The 17,977-nt window shown below is 36.3% G+C and overlaps 1 protein-coding gene across 16 annotated transcripts in view; it reads right to left on the reverse strand.

Annotated features, from left to right (window-relative positions):
* The window catches only part of FAM184A (family with sequence similarity 184 member A), a 128,762-nt gene that overhangs the window by 19,078 nt on the left and 91,707 nt on the right, over positions 1-17,977 (reverse strand). For 14 of the 16 annotated variants that reach the window (XR_012433381.1, XR_010586213.1, XR_012433380.1 and 11 more), the window contains 2 exons: positions 1,632-1,844; positions 873-1,026 (listed from right to left, as the gene is read on the reverse strand). Coding sequence is in view for 11 of the 16 variants with exons in the window: in XM_074036949.1 (XP_073893050.1) it covers positions 873-1,026; positions 1,632-1,844 (367 nt within the window). In the remaining 5 variants the exon portion in view is untranslated. Of the gene's footprint in view, positions 1-872; positions 1,027-1,631; positions 1,845-17,977 lie in introns of those variants that run through there. The other 2 variants (XM_074036951.1, XM_074036952.1) reach the window with 1 other exon arrangement.

The following is a 17,977-nucleotide window of genomic DNA, read 5'->3' on the forward strand; positions in this document are numbered from 1 at the left end:
ACAGGTTTTTCACAAATCTTTGACAAATGTCTACATTTAACCTGATTTTCATGCTAGCAGTCATAGCGGATTTTAAAGGAGGAAGAGGAGAGCTTTAACCACTTCGTCTGGGACTCCAAGCAACATTATAGATGAGAAACAGGGTCAGATGGCTTTCCCTTTGAGGCCCAAAATATTGATAACACTTCAGTCTTCTTTGCTCCAAATTCCTACTTGGAAAGAGTGTGCCACTGAAGTATGACAACATGTTAAAAATATTAGGAGAATTTGGAATAAAGCCAAACAGAAGAAAAATGAGATGGTAAGAATAAAAAGTTATTGAATGACATTAAAAAACAAAACCCAAAACAAATCTTTAAATACATACCCAGTTTTTCTTCAAAACTCAACTTATCTCCTTATAAAAAGTAATGATGTGAACACCTCATAGGTAGAAATCTCAAAGAAATATATATCTCAACAGAAAAGTCAGACCTAATCCTCACTTTTCCCATTAAAACAAAATCTTGAAGTGGAAAAAACCATATGACCATGCAGTCTCAGGACATGTGGCTCCATGCCCTTTCTATTGGGCAGTGATTGATTTCTGGAACACCTCAATGTGCTGAGTCCACTTAGTCCAAAAAGGACAGATTAGAGTACCAGCGGTGTTGCTTGCATAGCTGGAGTACAGAGACAGCTGAGGGGAATTCACTTTACTGTTCGTGTCCTGTCTATTCATCCGGTAACTTCAAATAAAATATGCAATACACTTAGATATTCGTTTTGATGTTTCAAAATTTTAAAATAAAACTTGGTGATTCTATGTTGAATTTAAAAAATGTTAAAAATGTACATATGAATATGACAAGATTGTAATCTTTTCAAAATACCAAGCATAGCCTTTCCTTCATCTTCTAATTCAAACCGAAGAGTCTGAAGTTCCTGTTCCATTTCTATTCGGAAGCCCTCCATTGACTCTCTGTGTGCATCTTTCAATGATTGAAGCTCTGCAGAATGCTTCTGTTGTAAATGATTTTCAAGAGCCTAGAACAAGACAAATTCAAATTATTATGCTAGAATATAGGAAGGAAAACGCAAACAAAATAGAAAACAGTTACTAAAACTCAGTTATTTAAGAAATACAAAATGTTTAGGTTCATTTTCAAGAAAACTAGACATAAGATAATCAACATTAGAAAAAATAATTAGGGTCATTTCAGTAGAATAAATAAATCATCATGAAACCAGTTTGATTCAATGTATTTTGTCTATATATTGAATGGGCTGGGCACAGTGGCTCACCCTTGTAATCCCAGCAATTTGGGAGGACAAGGTGAGAGGACTGCTTGAGCCCCAGAATTCAAGACCAGCGTGGGCAACATAGTGAGACCTGTTTCTACAAAAAAAATTAAAAATTAGTCAGGCATGGAGGTGTGCGCCTATAGTCCCAGCTATTCAGGAGGCTGAGGTGGGAAAATCACCAGTCTAGGAAGTTGAGACTGCAGTGAGCTATGATCGTGCTGCTGCACCTCAGCCTGGGTGACACAGTGAGACCCTGTCTCAAAAAATAGAAAATCATTTTTTTTTAATGTAACTAATTATTATTAGGCTGTTGGATTACATTTGAACGTATGCCACATAAAACTTACTCTCTGCTCCTTTTCCTTTTCCTCTTCCATAGTTTGAAATGCAAGGACATGTGCTTCTTTTAATGATTTGTGTCTTTGCTGATGTTGCTCCTCTAATTCTTCAAGCTCTTGCGTAAGCCGCTGTCGTTCTTGCGTAAACTGGGCTTGCAGTTGTTGCAAAGAAGTCTGAGACTGGGAAAGCTGTATCTCCAGATTCTGTTTCAGCAAGGAAATCTATGTCCCAGAATGGTACACAATGAAGAATAAATACAAGGCATAGTTCACAAACTATCCATCAAAGGGGGAAAAGCACTTCAAAGATATTAATGATAGTAAAATAACTGCTTTAATATTTCCATTTAAAACATTCTAAAATATATCACAAAAATTAAAAAAAATGGTGATTTACTATCACCATTTAAAATTTTACTTTCTGTAATTATTCTGAAAATAGTTTAGTTATATTGTTTATAGACTGTCTAAAGAACACTGCAGCCCACATTTAGATATAAATACCCATGTTATGTTGCAATAAAAATTCATAATATGAAATAAAAACATAAGACAATTAACATTTTCGTTAGGTTATAGTCACTTCAAGGAAGAGTATGAATAGTTAAACCACTTATTTGTAAAGCAGTAAAGTGAAATAGGACTGTGAGCTCTGAGTTAAAATTCTAGCTCTGTCACTTGTTAGTATGAACACCTCACCAGGTTATGTTACTACATATAGCTCACTTTGAACAGACTCTGGCATGTACTAAGCATTCAACAAATATTAGCTAAGATTATTTGAGAATTAAAAACCTACTCTTTAAAAGATGTATCAGTTTATAATTTAGAATCATTATGTAAATTTTTATTTTTTATTTAACTCAAAGTTCTTGAAAACCTTTAAGTTTTCAAAATGTCTCAAACGTCCCACAATCTTTTATTCAACCATTATAACAATGTCAGGTACTTTTCTTTGACTATGGAAAACTGATTTGTCACTCCTTTAGAAAACAGATATCAGCCTCAATATGTCTGTATCACTTCTAGATGTCTTAACATACTTATAATTATTTTGGTAAGAATAAAAACATAAAACATAGGTATATGTATATATCATATATGTTCATATATGCATTTGATAAAACCATTTAACTGACCTATTTCTATTCTCATACACAGGATATTGTAACTTGAGACTATATAACTGTGTTCCAAAAGAAGTCTAAATCTAAGAGGAACTCAGGAGAACCAGATACAAAGTTGTAAAACGTGTTCCATAAGCAACTTAAAACACTCTATGCTTTTATATACTGGTAAAACAGTTTCTGTGGCCAAAAAAGCCAATGAAAAGAGGAAACTTTAAAGTGAGTTTCTGTAAATGGGAAAAGGCTCTCTTTTAATTGATGGAAGGCAGACATAAGTTGCCTCACACGTCTCACAAAGAAAGGCACCTGGGAAAGAAAGAGAAAGGGTGGGGAATCACCAGACATGCAAAAGAAGAACGGAGGAAAGAATCATTAATTGGAAAAAGGAAAGGTCCGAAGCAAGCCACCATATCCCTTTAAAAAGCAGCAGGAAGAGTCACAGACTGTAGTGAGCTTAGGGTGATGATTAGCCTTCCAGAAGGGTTCTGGACAAAGTTATCAATCAGAGTTAGTTATAAAGGTTAGCATATGGCTTTATGGAAATAGTCAAGCACTGGTGAGAAATCACATAAAAAAATCTAGGTTTAATCTGTTTTAATGTATTTCCAAATAAGTGACTCTACCTGTTGAAACTTTATGAATTCTGCTTATTAATTTCTACAAAAAACTAAGGTTTCAGAGGTTATTTTAAAGTTTTGGAGCCAAGGTGGAACTGCAACCCTTTGATTCCAGATATCACAACTCCTTATACCTCTAAATGGCAGCAGCACCCACGATTTACAGACTGAAATAAATCCTGCAAATGTGAAAATGTGATATATGCATAAGAATGTCACAGCCACAGCTAACGCCATACTTATGGAATATGATAAATTATACCACGTGACTTCTCACTATTTTATGCAATGAAAATCAGGACAAAATAAATATTGAAGACAGCCTAGAAAGAAAAAATAAACCATAAAAGGGTAACAAGAACAAAAACAGACATTGTGAACACTGATTTGTAACTGGTAGAGCCATTCTCTTCCCAGCAAGTTGGTTCTTGAAATAGAGAAGGCACCAACACACTCTCTTTGGAAGTTCAACCCTAGTCCCAGCCTAAGCATGGGGACCCATGGGACTGCCCTTCTTGGGGATTAAAATCTACCCAGCATTCTGCTCACCAAGCTGTCTGCCCTGGTACAGATCTGTGTCCATCCAAAAAGAATGGACACGTTTTTCTGCTTTGCACAAAGGTGACATATAGGCTAACAGTGGCCCTGGATCCTATCCTCAAATTTAGTGTGTACTTCAATTAGTAGGAAACCAATCAGCTCACATTGGTGTTTCTTCTTTTTTGCAATACCTACTTCAAAAGTTTGCTGAATCAATAGACCTCTTGTGTTAATTTGACTCATATTTGAACTATTAACAGGTGACACTTAATGAAGAAATACAATATTTAAAGTGAATGATTGGAAGTACCACAGTATATAAGTTACATATTTAAAATCTACAGAGTTTTAAGTTTCTCCAGCTAAAATAAAATACACACAAGTATTTTACATTGTAATATACTTTACCTTGAAAGAACTCCAAAATAGTACTTTCCATCTTAGGATATGTGATTAATCTTTGTATCTACACTCAAGAAAATAATATAACCTATGTGCAGAGAGACATTATCATGCAGTTTAGTGCTCAAATACACTCAGATATTTTGTATTCTTAACTTGGAAAGCACATCAAAATAATATTAAGGCCATCTAAAATCTCTGAATTCATGCTCAAGACAGTAATGTGAATTATATGCAGAAAGCCTTAATCATGCAATGCAGCATCAAAATTTATTTTGTTCCTTTGAAAAATAAATTAGTAGAATTGCAATAAATAGCCTTTATTCAGCATGAAAAGTATATGGCACTTTAAAGGCAATGAGCAAAGCAATGTAAAGTGAACTAATTTTTATAGCTATAAACAGCTGAGTTTAATATAATCAATATAAATACATATTAATGTAAAACTTTAACTGAAAAGAAAAGAAAAAAAACCTCTGCATTAAAAGATTTAGGCAATTTTGATAAGTATTTTTATAACAGAATTATAGACTATCTAGAAAGACATGTGTTGAATAAAGAATGAGAACAAGTAGTTGCTTCAAACTATATATTATATTCAAATTATGCAGTGCATGGTATTAGTTTCTATACATTTGTCAAAATTCAAAAAATTCTATTTCTTATTTTGTTTAAATAAACCAAAACAAATTTTATTTTGGAAAATAATTTAATCTTTAGTTTTTAAATTCTTAGCACAGCAATTTAGATACGAAATATATAATATATTCTACTGGTTGATAAGTGCCAGATATTTTAGAGACAATTTTAAAGGTCAAACTGCACTGATAGTAATTGCCACCTTCTGTCTCTACCATTTAAAAAATGATTGCCTTTTTGAAAATAAAGTTTTACAGTCTTTTTGAAAATGGAATATTAAAGTTTTATAATAATTTCAAAAAGAAAAAATTAAAAATATATGGGCCTGGCACGGTTGTTGCTCATGCCTATAATCCCTGCATTTTAGGAGGCCAAGACAGGTGGATCACCTGAGGTCAGGAGTTTGAGATCGGCCTGGCCAACATGATGAAACCCTGTCTCCACTAAAAGTACAAAAAATTAGCCGGGAGTGGTGGCAGGCGCCTGTAATCCCAGCTACTTGGGAGGCTGAGGCAGGAGAATCACTTAAACCGGTAGGCGGAGGTTGCAGTGAGCCAAGATCGTACCACTACACTCCAACCTGGGTGAAAAGAACAAAATTCCATTTAATATGTGTGTGTGTGTATATATATATATATGTGTGTATATATATATATATATGGCTCACTGCAGCCTCAACCACCTGGGCTCAAGTGATTCTCCCACCTCAGCCTCCTAAGTAGCTGGGACTGCAGACATGCACCAACTAATTTTAAATTATTTGTAGAGATGAGGTATCACTCTGTTGCCCAGGCTAGTCTTGAACTCCTGGGCTCAAGCGATCCTCCTGCCTCAGCCTCTAAAAGTGCTGGGATTACAGGCATGAGTCACTGTGCCCGGCCTACTTTTTACAGACCAGTTTCACAAAGATTCTGTACCTCTATAATGGTGTTAGTGGAAGAACTGTCTCAAAACAAAAACTGAAACATCAAATCTGAGGTACGGGGTATGACAGAATGTCAATATGAGACATGCCATTAATTATGTACATATTACCTACAACCTTTGGTTTTTGATGCAAATCAGTGTTTTTTTTCTTCAAAAACCATTAGAGTCTTATTACAAAAATGAAAGAATATAGAAAGTATACAGTTTATTCCTATTTATCAAAGTAAAAAGTGGTTCATTATGAAAATTTTAAAAATATAGGAACATATAAATAAAAGGGAAAGTCTCCTTCATTCCCTTTCCTCACCAAATCCCAATCCCTAAGGGTAACTGGTGTTAATATTTTGGTATGCATTACTGCAGACTGTAATGGCTTAGGTCTCTCTTGATATAATTCACTGTTTTGTTTTCTTTTGCTTTCTTACCTAGATCATGTGTAAATGGCTAGATGATTTTACCAAATATAGAGAATATATCTGATAAAATGTTGGCTATGCCTTATATACAAAAGTTACGGAGGCTCCAGGACACATCTCAAAAGATCAGTGCTTAATGTCCATAGCAGCTGAAACAGACCCCTGGGGCAGCTGATGTGGACAGACATCCTATATGTATCACATAGAGAAATAAACACCACTTCAAATGTGGTTATTTTATTTATTTATTTATTTATTTTGAGACGGAGTCTCGCTGTGTCGCCCAGGCTGGAGTGCAGTGGCACGATCTTGTCTCACTGCAAGCTCCGCCTCCCGGGTTCACGCCATTCTCCTGCCTCAGACTCCGAGTAGCTGGGACTACAGGCGCCCGCCACCACGCCTGGCTAGTTTTTTGTATTTTTAGTAGAGATGGGGTTTCACCATGTTAGCCAGGATGGTCTCGATCTCCTGACCTCGTGATCCACCCGCCTCGGCCTCCCAAAGTGCTGGGATTACAGGCTTGAGCCACCGCGCCCGGCCAACACCACTTCAAATGTGAAACCACAAGAGTGTCCTGACCTGCAGATGTGGATGAGGTGGTTTTTACACACTCAACTTTATATAGCTTATTCCAAGATGAGTATGCTGAGGGATTTAATGACGTTCAATAATTTTTCCAGTACAGGGAACAGTGAGTTTGTGTTTTTGTAGTTTTTTTCCTTCCCTTCAAAGTGGCATTTATAAGGTACTCATGATATTTAGATATGACCCATTCTTTTTAATAACTACATAGACTTCCTAGGGCTGGCACTGCCCCTCACTTCTCCAACAGCTGTTCTCTCGCTTTCCTTTCTTCCCAGTTGGCTGAACACCTGGGTTTGTTTAGGCATTAAATGAAATCCCTGGAAGGTAAGCCCCTCTCATAGTACTTTCAGATGAATTAGGACTGGGACAAGAAAATAATCTAATTCTAAGGTATTAATATCAACTCCAATCCTTCCAAATATATAAAACATTAAAAACTGCTAGCCTATCAGTCTGAGCAGCTCTCAGGAAAAAAACTGCTAACCGAGGCTTAGTAGAGGACAGTAGGAATAACTTATTACTATGTCAATGACTTAATGAAAATGCTCATGTAAAACATTTAAAGGTGCTCAAATATTTTAATTATATGATTTATTTTTCTTCTTTAATCACTAATGTGCTATTACTGAGGAAACTAGTTAAGAAAAGTAAATTTAAGCCAGAATTGTGGTCATTTTGAAAAAATTCTGAATTGCTCTTTTTTTGTGTGTTTTCTAAGATGTATAAACTGAGTTTATTATTAAAAACCACCACAATGCTTCTAATGGAATATATCCCCAATCATCCTCTTATTATTAACTAAAACTAATTAGAAAGCATCTCTAAAGGACAGATGTAACAATAACAGTCACTTGTTTGTGAATGTGCTAAACACTGAACTCTTGTATGGAAAGCTGGGGTACTTACCATGTACTGAGGGAGTGGGCAGGTGTTCACCCTGCAGAGCACAACACTGACAAAGTCATGTTTTGTTGTGGATGATGACAGAGTGAAAAGGTGATCCTCAATGACTATAACGTTATAAAGGAGATTTCACTGTTACCAGCCCCTTTTACTCTTTCTGTAGGAGATGAATCAAGGCACTTTCATTCCAGTTATTAATAGGCAATTTCAATAAGGTGGTTTTTGTTTAATGAATAAAAAGTACAACTATTGAAGAAAATGTGGCTGTGTTGTCACAAATATTCTAAAGTATAATTCAATTAATTTTTAAAATAATCATATCCTATTTGGGTTCTTATTTCTATCCCAATTAGCACATATGTCAAAATGTCTGTATTGATATAACTATCATGCCAAAATTTGTACTATGTTCTATGTGATTGCTAACAAGAATTTCTAAATATAACTTATTTCAGCAACACTGAGATAAATGTTCATTGTTTCTTTTAAGACATGAAAGAAAATGCTGCTAAATGTATTTGCATATTTTAATTATTTTTTACATAGAAAAAAGACTGAATATGAAAACTACGTAAAATTTTTATTTTCTTGCATAGTAGAAAAAACTTACAGGGGTATGAGGAAATAGTTCCATTCCAGAAGTATCAGAATTTCACAAGACATCTCTAGACTCAAAGCTTTGATTTCTCTAGGGCTGGCATTAGTAAACTACAGTCTGTTTTTGTAAATTGTTACTGGAATACAGTCATACCCATTCATTTACATACTGTCTATAAGTATTTTCACACTACAATGGCACAGAGTTTCTGCCACAGAAACTGGCCCACAAAGCCAAAAGTATTTACTATCTGGCCCTTTATAGAAAAGTCTGCTGACTCCCGCCTTAGGACATCAAGAAAAATATTCAACAATGTTCAATTCTCTGTCATCTAATTTTAAAGGACAAGTTGAGTATGGGTTTAGTGTGAAAATAAATCTCATTTTTTCTTATGATATACAAAGAAAAAATTTTTTAAATGAGTGTTAAATGGAATATTATTTTGAAGATGAATTTCTGCATACTTGAGTGTACATAAGTAAAAAGTGATCACTTTGTCAATTCTTAGGAAAGGGATTTACTCCATTTTGCTTTTCATCTGTTGACAATTATAACATTACAATGTATAAAATACGTTCTAAATCACATAAACCTTCATAACAATCCAGTACTTTTAAAAAAGGAAGTCACTAATGCTAGTTTTTCAAAAAAATAAACTAGTTTAACAACAAAAAAATTTTACATTTATTTCCATTTTTATGAATCAACTAGTTAATAGTTTTTCAAAAATATTACTATATCTTTCAAAATAAACATAATAATAATGAAATGTATGTCTGAGATGTAAAATCTCAATTGGCTTTATAATAAATATATGCTTATTTATTAACACATGTGGTAGATGTATGCATAAACAAATGAATGACTGAACATTAGAAGCTTTTATTACCCATATACAAAATATATCTTATTGAATGCCAAACTATTTTTTATATAAGTTGAAGCTTTAAAGCAGTGATGTTGTTTATGCAAAATGAAAAGTGCAACATGCCCTTGTGTACAAATTGTAAGTGCCGCTCACTTACATTGTTGATAGATTTATGCAAAGCTTCACCCAGAGAGTGCCGCTATGAAGAAAAGATCACAGGAATAAAGGGAAACATTCAGAAATCAACTAAGTGAAAAAAAGAGGAATAAGAACAGAGAGTAAAACACAGAACATTAATTATAACGTGCTCAAGAGAAAACAAGTTGAAAACAGTTCTAAGAAACAAACTAAACAAAAAGAAATTAAAGACACACAGTCTAAATTATCTATAATCCCTTAAAACAGTGTCTGATATATTTGTGGGCTTGCAGACTTACCTATACAAACTACTAAAGGCTGGGCCATATAAATCAGAGTTCAGTTTAAAAGATGATGGTTATTGAGGGACCTAGAGGGGGTATTACTGTTCTAAATTCCTCCCAGAAAGCTACAAGATAACTATTACATTACACCCACTTTGCTGTAGGTTCATGGAGAATTGCGGTGAAAACCGCAACACTAACTTGACTGACCATATAATTTGGGAACCAGAAATAAATATGAGATAATCACTATAAATTAAAGATTTAATAATAATCTGGTTTTATATTAGGGGGAAAGGAAGAAAGACACCTTTATATCTTTTTAATCCTATTTCCTAGGATATATTTGGCAAAATTATTTACAACATAGGCTCATCTTTCAGAAGTTCATTGAAATTTTAAGTAATATACCACTGGAAAAACCTACACACCACTCCTTCCTAACATGGGGGGAAATGAAAACGTAATTTCATTTTCAGTCACCTCATTTTTTTACCCTCAAAAAACACAAAATACTATTTTACATTTATATTGTTAATTTAAATGGAAAAATTGCTTTAACATGGTTTTTACTCTGGACATGATTTTAAGTTATAAACCACTGGAAAAACCTACATACCCCCCCTTCCTCCTAATACAGGGGGAAATGAAAATATCATTTCATTTCAATCACCTCATTTTTTACCTTCCAAAAATACAAAATAATATTTTTTATTTATATTGCTATATATTATATTGCCTAATTTTCAAACAGAATGCAATTTTCCTTTTGTTTTCATTTTTTGCATATTGTAATTATTTCTTGAAGTGACATAATCTAAAGAGTTTTTATTAGAAAATAATTTTTTACTAATAACTTAGACTAAGATATTCCATGATATAACTTAGTCAAGTTGCAAATATGAGATAAAAAGATTAATTTTCTATGATCACTTCATAACTTCTCAATCGCAACTTTCTCATGCTTTTTATGTACATCGCTACTTAATTTTACTTTTTTCTTTATTCTTTCCCAAACTCGTAATATTCTCTATATAATAATGAGAGACTTAACTTCTCTAGACTTCACAAAACTTAAGAAAATTGGAAGAACTTTTAATTGTAGTATTTTTACATCTTTTTATTTATTTATTTATTTTTCAGACAGAGTCTTGCTCTGTCACCAGGCTGGAGTGCAGTGGTGCGATCTCAGCTCACTGCAACCAAAGCCTCCTGGGTTCAAGCCATTCTCCTGCCTCAGCCTCCCAAGTAGCTGGGATTACAGGCGCCCACCACCACGTCCAGCTAATTTTTGTATTTTTAGTAGAGACAGGGTTTCACCATGTTGGCCAGGATGGTCTTGATCTCCTGACCTCGTGATCCACCCGCCTCGGCCTCCCAAAGTGCTGGGATTACAGGCGTGAGCCACAGCGCCCAGCCAACATCTTTTTATTTCTTAGAACTGATGTCCTAGTACTAGAAGTTAACCTAAAATTTACTCATGAAGCAGATTTTATTTTCACTTTTTAAGGTGTCATCGGACAAAATATGTATGTTATTTAAGATTCCTGAATTATTTGATAAATTGGAATATGCCAAATCAGAGTGACATGCCAAATCATCCCTTCCCTAGGTGTAGATTTGGGGCTTTATATGACAGAAATATATTTGAACATTTGAAATCTAAACTCATATGGTCACTACCTCTGTCCATACCCAGCTGCAGACCATGAAAATATTGAATCCAATGGGTACAGTTGCCCAAGCTGTGACCTCAAGTGAACTTACATCACAGACCTGGCATGGCAATTGGTAAAGGCACAGTAGTGCTGCTGGGTGGCAATACCACTGTTTGTTAATACATAACTGAAGTCAGCTTTTTCATTTAAAAATACTAATTAGGCTAGGCATGGTGACTCACACTTGTAATCCTAGCACTCTGGGAGGCCAACGCAGGTGGATCACTTGAGGTCAGGATTTTGAGACCAGCCTGGCCAACATGGCGAAACCTCATCTCTACTACAAATACAAAAAAAAAAAAAAATAGCCAGGAGTCATGGCACACACCTGTAATTCCAGCTACAGCTACTCAGGAGGCTGAGGCAAAAGAATCGCTTGAACCCGAGAGGTGAGGGTTGTGGTGAGCTGAGATTGCACCACTGCACTCCAGCGTGGGTGACAGAGTGAGACAAATAAATAAAAAATTCGAGTACTATTATGCTCCAGAAAACATCTTAAGTGCAGCGTGAGATACAGTGTTGAATAAGATTGTTGAATAAGATTGTAAAACAAATGTATAGAAATAAAAATAAAGAAAAAATGATAAGTATTATGATTCTTAAAAAGGTTGGTGTGATAGGGAATGACTGGAGGAGGAGATACTGAGTTGATGGTAAGAAAAGACATTTCATTTAATTTGTTAATTTTTTTTTTTTTTTTTGAGATGAATGAAGTCTTGCTCTGTCGCTCAGACCGAGTACAATGGTACAATCTCGGCTCACTGCCTGGATTGGAGCGATTCTCCTGCCTCAGCCTCCTGAGTTGAAGCGATTCTCCTGCCTCAGCCTCCTGAGTAGCTGGGATTACAGGTGTGTGTGACCATGTCCGGCTAATTTTTAGTTTTAGTAGAGATGGAGTTTCACTATGTTGACCAGGCTGGTCACAAATTCCTGACCTCAAATGATCCACCTGCCTCGGCTTTCTAAAGTGCTGGGATTACAGGTGTGAGCCACCACGCCCGGCCAGAAAAGATATTTTAGAAGTGTAACATTTAAACTGGGGTCAACACAGAAGCCAAACAGGAGATAACTTTGGGGAAAGAGTACCTGGCAAGTGGATCAGCTAGCACAAAGCCCCTGAAGGTGAAAGCAAGCTGGGAGCAAGTGGGTATGGGAGTGGGGAAAGGGTTAGTTGAGGGACAGTTGGCTGAAATGAGACAGGCGATACACAAACGGGCCAGCTGGCTTAAGGTTTAGTAGGACAGTGAGAGTCAGAATAACAGAATAACAGCCTGGATTCAATGGGGTGCCCCTGAGAGGATTTTAAGCAGGGGAGTGGCATGATCTAATTTATATCACGAAAGATCAGTTTGAGTGCTGTAAGAAAAGTGAAATGATGAGGACAGACAGACAGACAGGAGACAGACCTTGGTAACAGTGGCTTGGACTAGTGTTTACTAGGGGAGATGAAAGCAAATAGAGCTAAGATATGTTTCAGAGGTAGAATAAACAGGATTAAAGGATTACATGGGAAGTAAAGGAAAGACATGTGGATGGTATTTAAACCACAGACTGGCTGAGATCCCCAAGTGCTGTGGACTGCATGTGTTCCCTTATCCCCAAATTCATGTATTGAAAGCCTAACCTCCAATGTGAGGGTAATAGCAAGTGCAGCCTTTGGCAGGTGATTAGTTGATGAGGGCAGTACCCTCGTGAATGGGTTTAATGCCCTTATAAAGAAATCCCAGAGAGCTCCCTTGGTGCTTTTACCATGTGAGGACATACTAAGATAGCTGTCTATGCACCAAGAAGCAGGCTGTCATCAGACACCAAATCTGCTGGCACCCTGATCTTGGACTTCCCAGAATCCAGAACTGTGAGAAATGAATTTCTACTGCGGGAAGGCGCAGTGGCTCATGTCTGTAATCCCAGCATTTTGGAAGGCTGAGGCAGGAGGACTGCTTGAGCTCACAAGTTCAAGACCAGCCTGGGCAATACAGTAAGATTCTGTTGCTACAAAAAAAATATATATATATAAAATTAGCTGGCATAGTGGCATGTACCTGTAGTGCCAGCTACTCAGGAGGCTGAGGTGAGAGAATCACTTAAGCCCAGGGGGTCAAGACCACACTGAGCCATGACTGTACCACTGCACTCCAGCCTGAGAGACACAGCAAGACCCTATCTCAAAAAATCATAAAATAAATTTTAATTAATTAATGAATTTTGTTTTATAAGCCATCCAATCAATCTATGGTCTTCTGTTATAGCAATCCAAGTGAAGACACCATGTCTGCTTAAAGAAATACTGGATAAACTAAACATTTGTATGTAAAAATACTTATTTGGGAAGCATTCAATATGAGTAAGATCCATGTTAACAAAAAGATGGCCTATATAATAGTCAACGTGTTTTAAAGCATCTTAAGTTTCTTGTTAATTTTTGAGATTCATGAAAAGAGCCTTAAGAGAACCTTTTCAACTGAGAAGACTTGGAGACTTCAACATAGCTTACTGAATGTATTTCAGGACTTTTATTATTGAAGGATAGATATAATGAGACTTTCAGATAAGTGAGGAAGAAAATTTATAATAACTAAAAAAAGTTGCTGCACTTAATTAGAAATGTAGCACTTGGTACATAAAAAACAATGCTCTTAGTTATCTCATTGTTCTAAATCTCAGTTTAATCATTTAGAAAACAGGATAAGGTTTTACAAGCTTGTAATTTGTAAACATGTTATTATACAAATATTGAAATCCATTGAATTGTAAGCTTTTAGAGGACAGAAGCCTGTCTTATTCACATTCTGCATCTAAACTGGTGCCTGTGGCACAGGGTAAATGATTAACAAATGTTTATTCAAAGACTTAACGAATGATATGAACTCTTAACATTGATTAGTTTTTGCTCTCTCTAACTTAATTCTCTCCTCTCTAATAACAACAGAAACAGTAAAGAGAAAATTCTAGATTACTAAAAAGAAAATATAAATCCGAACAGAAAGGCTTCCAAGAGGAAAGCAATATTCATTGAGTGACACCTAGCTTGTCCCACCCTAATCTGTTCTTCACACTGCAGCCAGAGTTTTGAAATCACAGTATTTGAATATTTCACCCTCCTGATCAAAGCCCTTCAACAGTTCACTGCTCTTTGGATAAAGTCCCAAATCCCTAACAAGGCAAAGAAGGCCTGGCGTGATCTGATCCTGCCTACCTCCCCAGCTTCCTAGCTCTCACTCTCCAGAATAAAGGTGTCATCAGGGCTTCCTCAACGGCTGTGCACACACTGCCCCCTCTGCTCAGAATGCTTTCTTCTGGCCTGACTTCTCTTATGGGTCTCAGGTAAAGAAATCCACATTTAGAGATGCCTTCCCCAAGTTACACATGAATGTTTACCACAGTTGCAATTTAACACCCTATTTGCAGTTTAGATTGTAAGCTCCAGGAAGGTAAAGACCACTCTGAGCCAGTTACTATTCTGGCACAAGGCCTAGCATATCAGAGGCACTTAATTTTGACTGAATAAATGGATAAATGCATGAAAGAACATGCAAAAGTAATTTCTTACTACTGATTTCAACACCTGGAATTAAAATAAATAAATAAATAAATAAATAAATATGGAGGTGATGTGGACCAAGATTAGAGCCAATTAAAAAGCCAGAGGGTTGGCCGGGCGCGGTGGCTCACGTCTGTAATCCCAGCACTTTGGGAGGCCGGGGCAGGCGGATCACGAGGTCAGGAGATCGAGACCACCCTGGCTAACACAGTGAAACCCCATCTCTACTAAAAACATTAAAAGATCAGGTGGGCATGGTGGCGTGCGCCTGTAGTCCCAGCTACTCAGGAGGCTGAGGCAGGAGAATTGCTTGAACCCAGGAGGCGGAGGCCGCAGTGAGCCGAGATCGCACCACTGGGCAACAGAACAAGACTCCATCTAATTAAAAAAAAAAAAAATTAAAAAAATTAAAAAGCCAGAGGGTTGTCATCACATAAAGCCCTTGAAGTCATACTGAATACTGGGAGTGGGAAATAGGAGATACCCAGAAGACTAATTGTAATTCATCAGAATCACCATACTATTGTGTAATCAAAACTACATTGCCATAGGCCTTAATAAAAAGCACTACTAATGCTTTATACATACATGATATTCCATATGCATATATTCATGAATTTTCATAATTGTTATTGCTCGACTTTCAATTCTACTTTGAATAAAAAATCTGAAGCAATAGAATGGAATTCTCATTATTGACAAAAGCTATGTCACTTAAAAAATTTCTAACTTCCTTGAAACAATATTGATACTAATCTTACATTGCAATTCAAGTAAAATACATTAAAGTTTAAAAAAATTCCAATTTCAGGCCGGGCACAGTGGCTCATGTCTGTAATCCCAGCACTTTGGGAGGCTGAGGCCTAGACCAGCCTGGGTAACATGGTGAAAACCTGTATCCACAAAAAATGCAAAAATTAACTGAGTGTGGTGATATGTGCCTGTAGTTTCAGCTACTTGGGAGGCTGAGAAGTGGGAGGATCACTTGAGCCTCAAAGGTTGAGGGTGCAGTGAGCCATGATTGTGCTACTGCACTCCAGCCTAGGCAACAGAGTGAGACTCTGTCTCCAAAAACGGAAAAAATAATTCCAATTTCAACATTTAAAATACAACACTATAACTTCTCAAAGCAAATTATGTAAACTTTTTCTAATGTTAATTTCAAGTATACTAATATCTAGAGGAAAGTGACAAACAGATCTAAGATACAGAAGTGGGATTCAAAGCTCTGATAAGTTTCCCAAAACAAAAAGTCACAAACTGTTGTTCGATATTTAACTAAAATTCAATGACGTGAATTTCATTCATATAAATAAAATGAAGGTAGAAACAAGCTAATGTGTTAGGTTATGCTTAATACTTTTTCTCAGAGACTCGGTCTAACATAATTTTATAATCATATGACCACTGAACCCTTTCGGATTGAAAATGTTTTAATTATTTTTAGCATCTCGTCGCATGAAAGAGAAACAGATTAAGTTGATTTGTTACCATAATGCTATCTAAATGTTCTTAGGTATTTTTCAAGTGTGTCCTGGTTTGCATTTCATCACAGGTGTTACTACAGTATTTTACAGATCATATTTTGCTCAGTATTCATTAAAGACTGCCCAGTATTCTTAACACACACTCTCTTTTAAAGCTAGGTACAGATTTCATAGTTCTATCTCTTCATTCTCTTCTCCTAAAGGTGACAATTTAAGAACTGGATGAACTTAAATTCTAATAAGGGAGGTTTGGGTAGGGAAAAGAAAATTAAATATTAATTCATAATAAAATCATTTAGATCAATTCAGAAAACAATTTAGCATCTTTTATCTTAGAAGAAAAAACAATCTTCAGAGGAAGAACACTAACCACATAAGTGTGATAAAAGAGGATATAATGTAGCCAAAGTAATACTGTCATTCAGTTTTTTGACTGAAGAGAAATCAAAGACAAACTTTCATATTTAAAGGAAAATATCACCAATTAACTTTGAATTCAGGACTTGGCATAGGAAAAATAAGGCTGATGGACTTGGGTTGGTTTTGGTAGACTTTAATTCCATTCCACATTTTCTAAGAAAGTGAAATTAGGTCATGCCAGCTATTCTCACTTTCCTTTCTAGCTGGCTTTTTCTCTTTTCTTCATATGCTATTTCTCTTTAGTCTTTTTGTTTCTGTCTCCTATGACTTTCCTTTATCTTACTCTAGTCATCTCTTTCCCCCAGGGCTCTGAATGTACATTCAACATAGGTTCCTGCTTTCCTGACATCTGGAGACAGGACTCAGAGCCTTCAGGGAGAGAGCTTCACTATCTGCTGTCACTGCTCAGGGAACCTGTCAAGGAATCTGACTGCGTTATCTTAGGAAGATATTTTTTCTTTCAGACAGAATCTCACCCCATCACTCAAGTTGGAGTGCAGTGGTGTGATCTCAGCTCACTGCAGCCTCCACCTCCTATGTTGACGCCATTCTCATGCCTCAGCCTCTCAAGCAGCTGGAATTACATGTGTGCATGACCATGCCTGGCTAATTTTTTTATTTTTTATTTTTTGTAGAGACGGGGTTTCTCTGTGTTGGCCAGGCTGGTCTTGAACTACTGGCCTCAAGTGATCCACACACCTCGGCCTCCCACATGCTGGGATTACAGGTGTGAGCCACCAGACCCAGTCAGGAAGAGATTATTATTCTAGGTATCTTGCTATTCCCTCTACCTCAGAATCTACTTCCATCTATTCTTCCATTGAAAGGTAGTGGTATGGCTGGGTGTGGTGGCTCACGCCTGTAATCCCAGCACTTTGGGAGGCAGAGGTGGGCAGATCACTTGAAGTTGGGAGTTCAAGACCAGCCTGGCCAACATGGCAAAACCCATCTCTACTAAAAATACAGAAATAAGCCAGAGGTTGCAGTGAGCCAAGATCACCTCACAGCACTCCAGCCTGGGTGACTAAGTGAGACACCATCTCACAAAAAAAAAAAAAAAAAAAAAAAAAAGAAAAGAAAAAAAAAATTAAAAGAGACAGAATATGTTCCTTGCTAACATAATAGAAAATTTAAAGCTAAGAAAA

Source organism: Macaca fascicularis, chromosome 4, assembly GCF_037993035.2.
Source record: "Macaca fascicularis isolate 582-1 chromosome 4, T2T-MFA8v1.1".
Classification (NCBI taxonomy): Eukaryota; Metazoa; Chordata; class Mammalia; order Primates; family Cercopithecidae; genus Macaca; species Macaca fascicularis.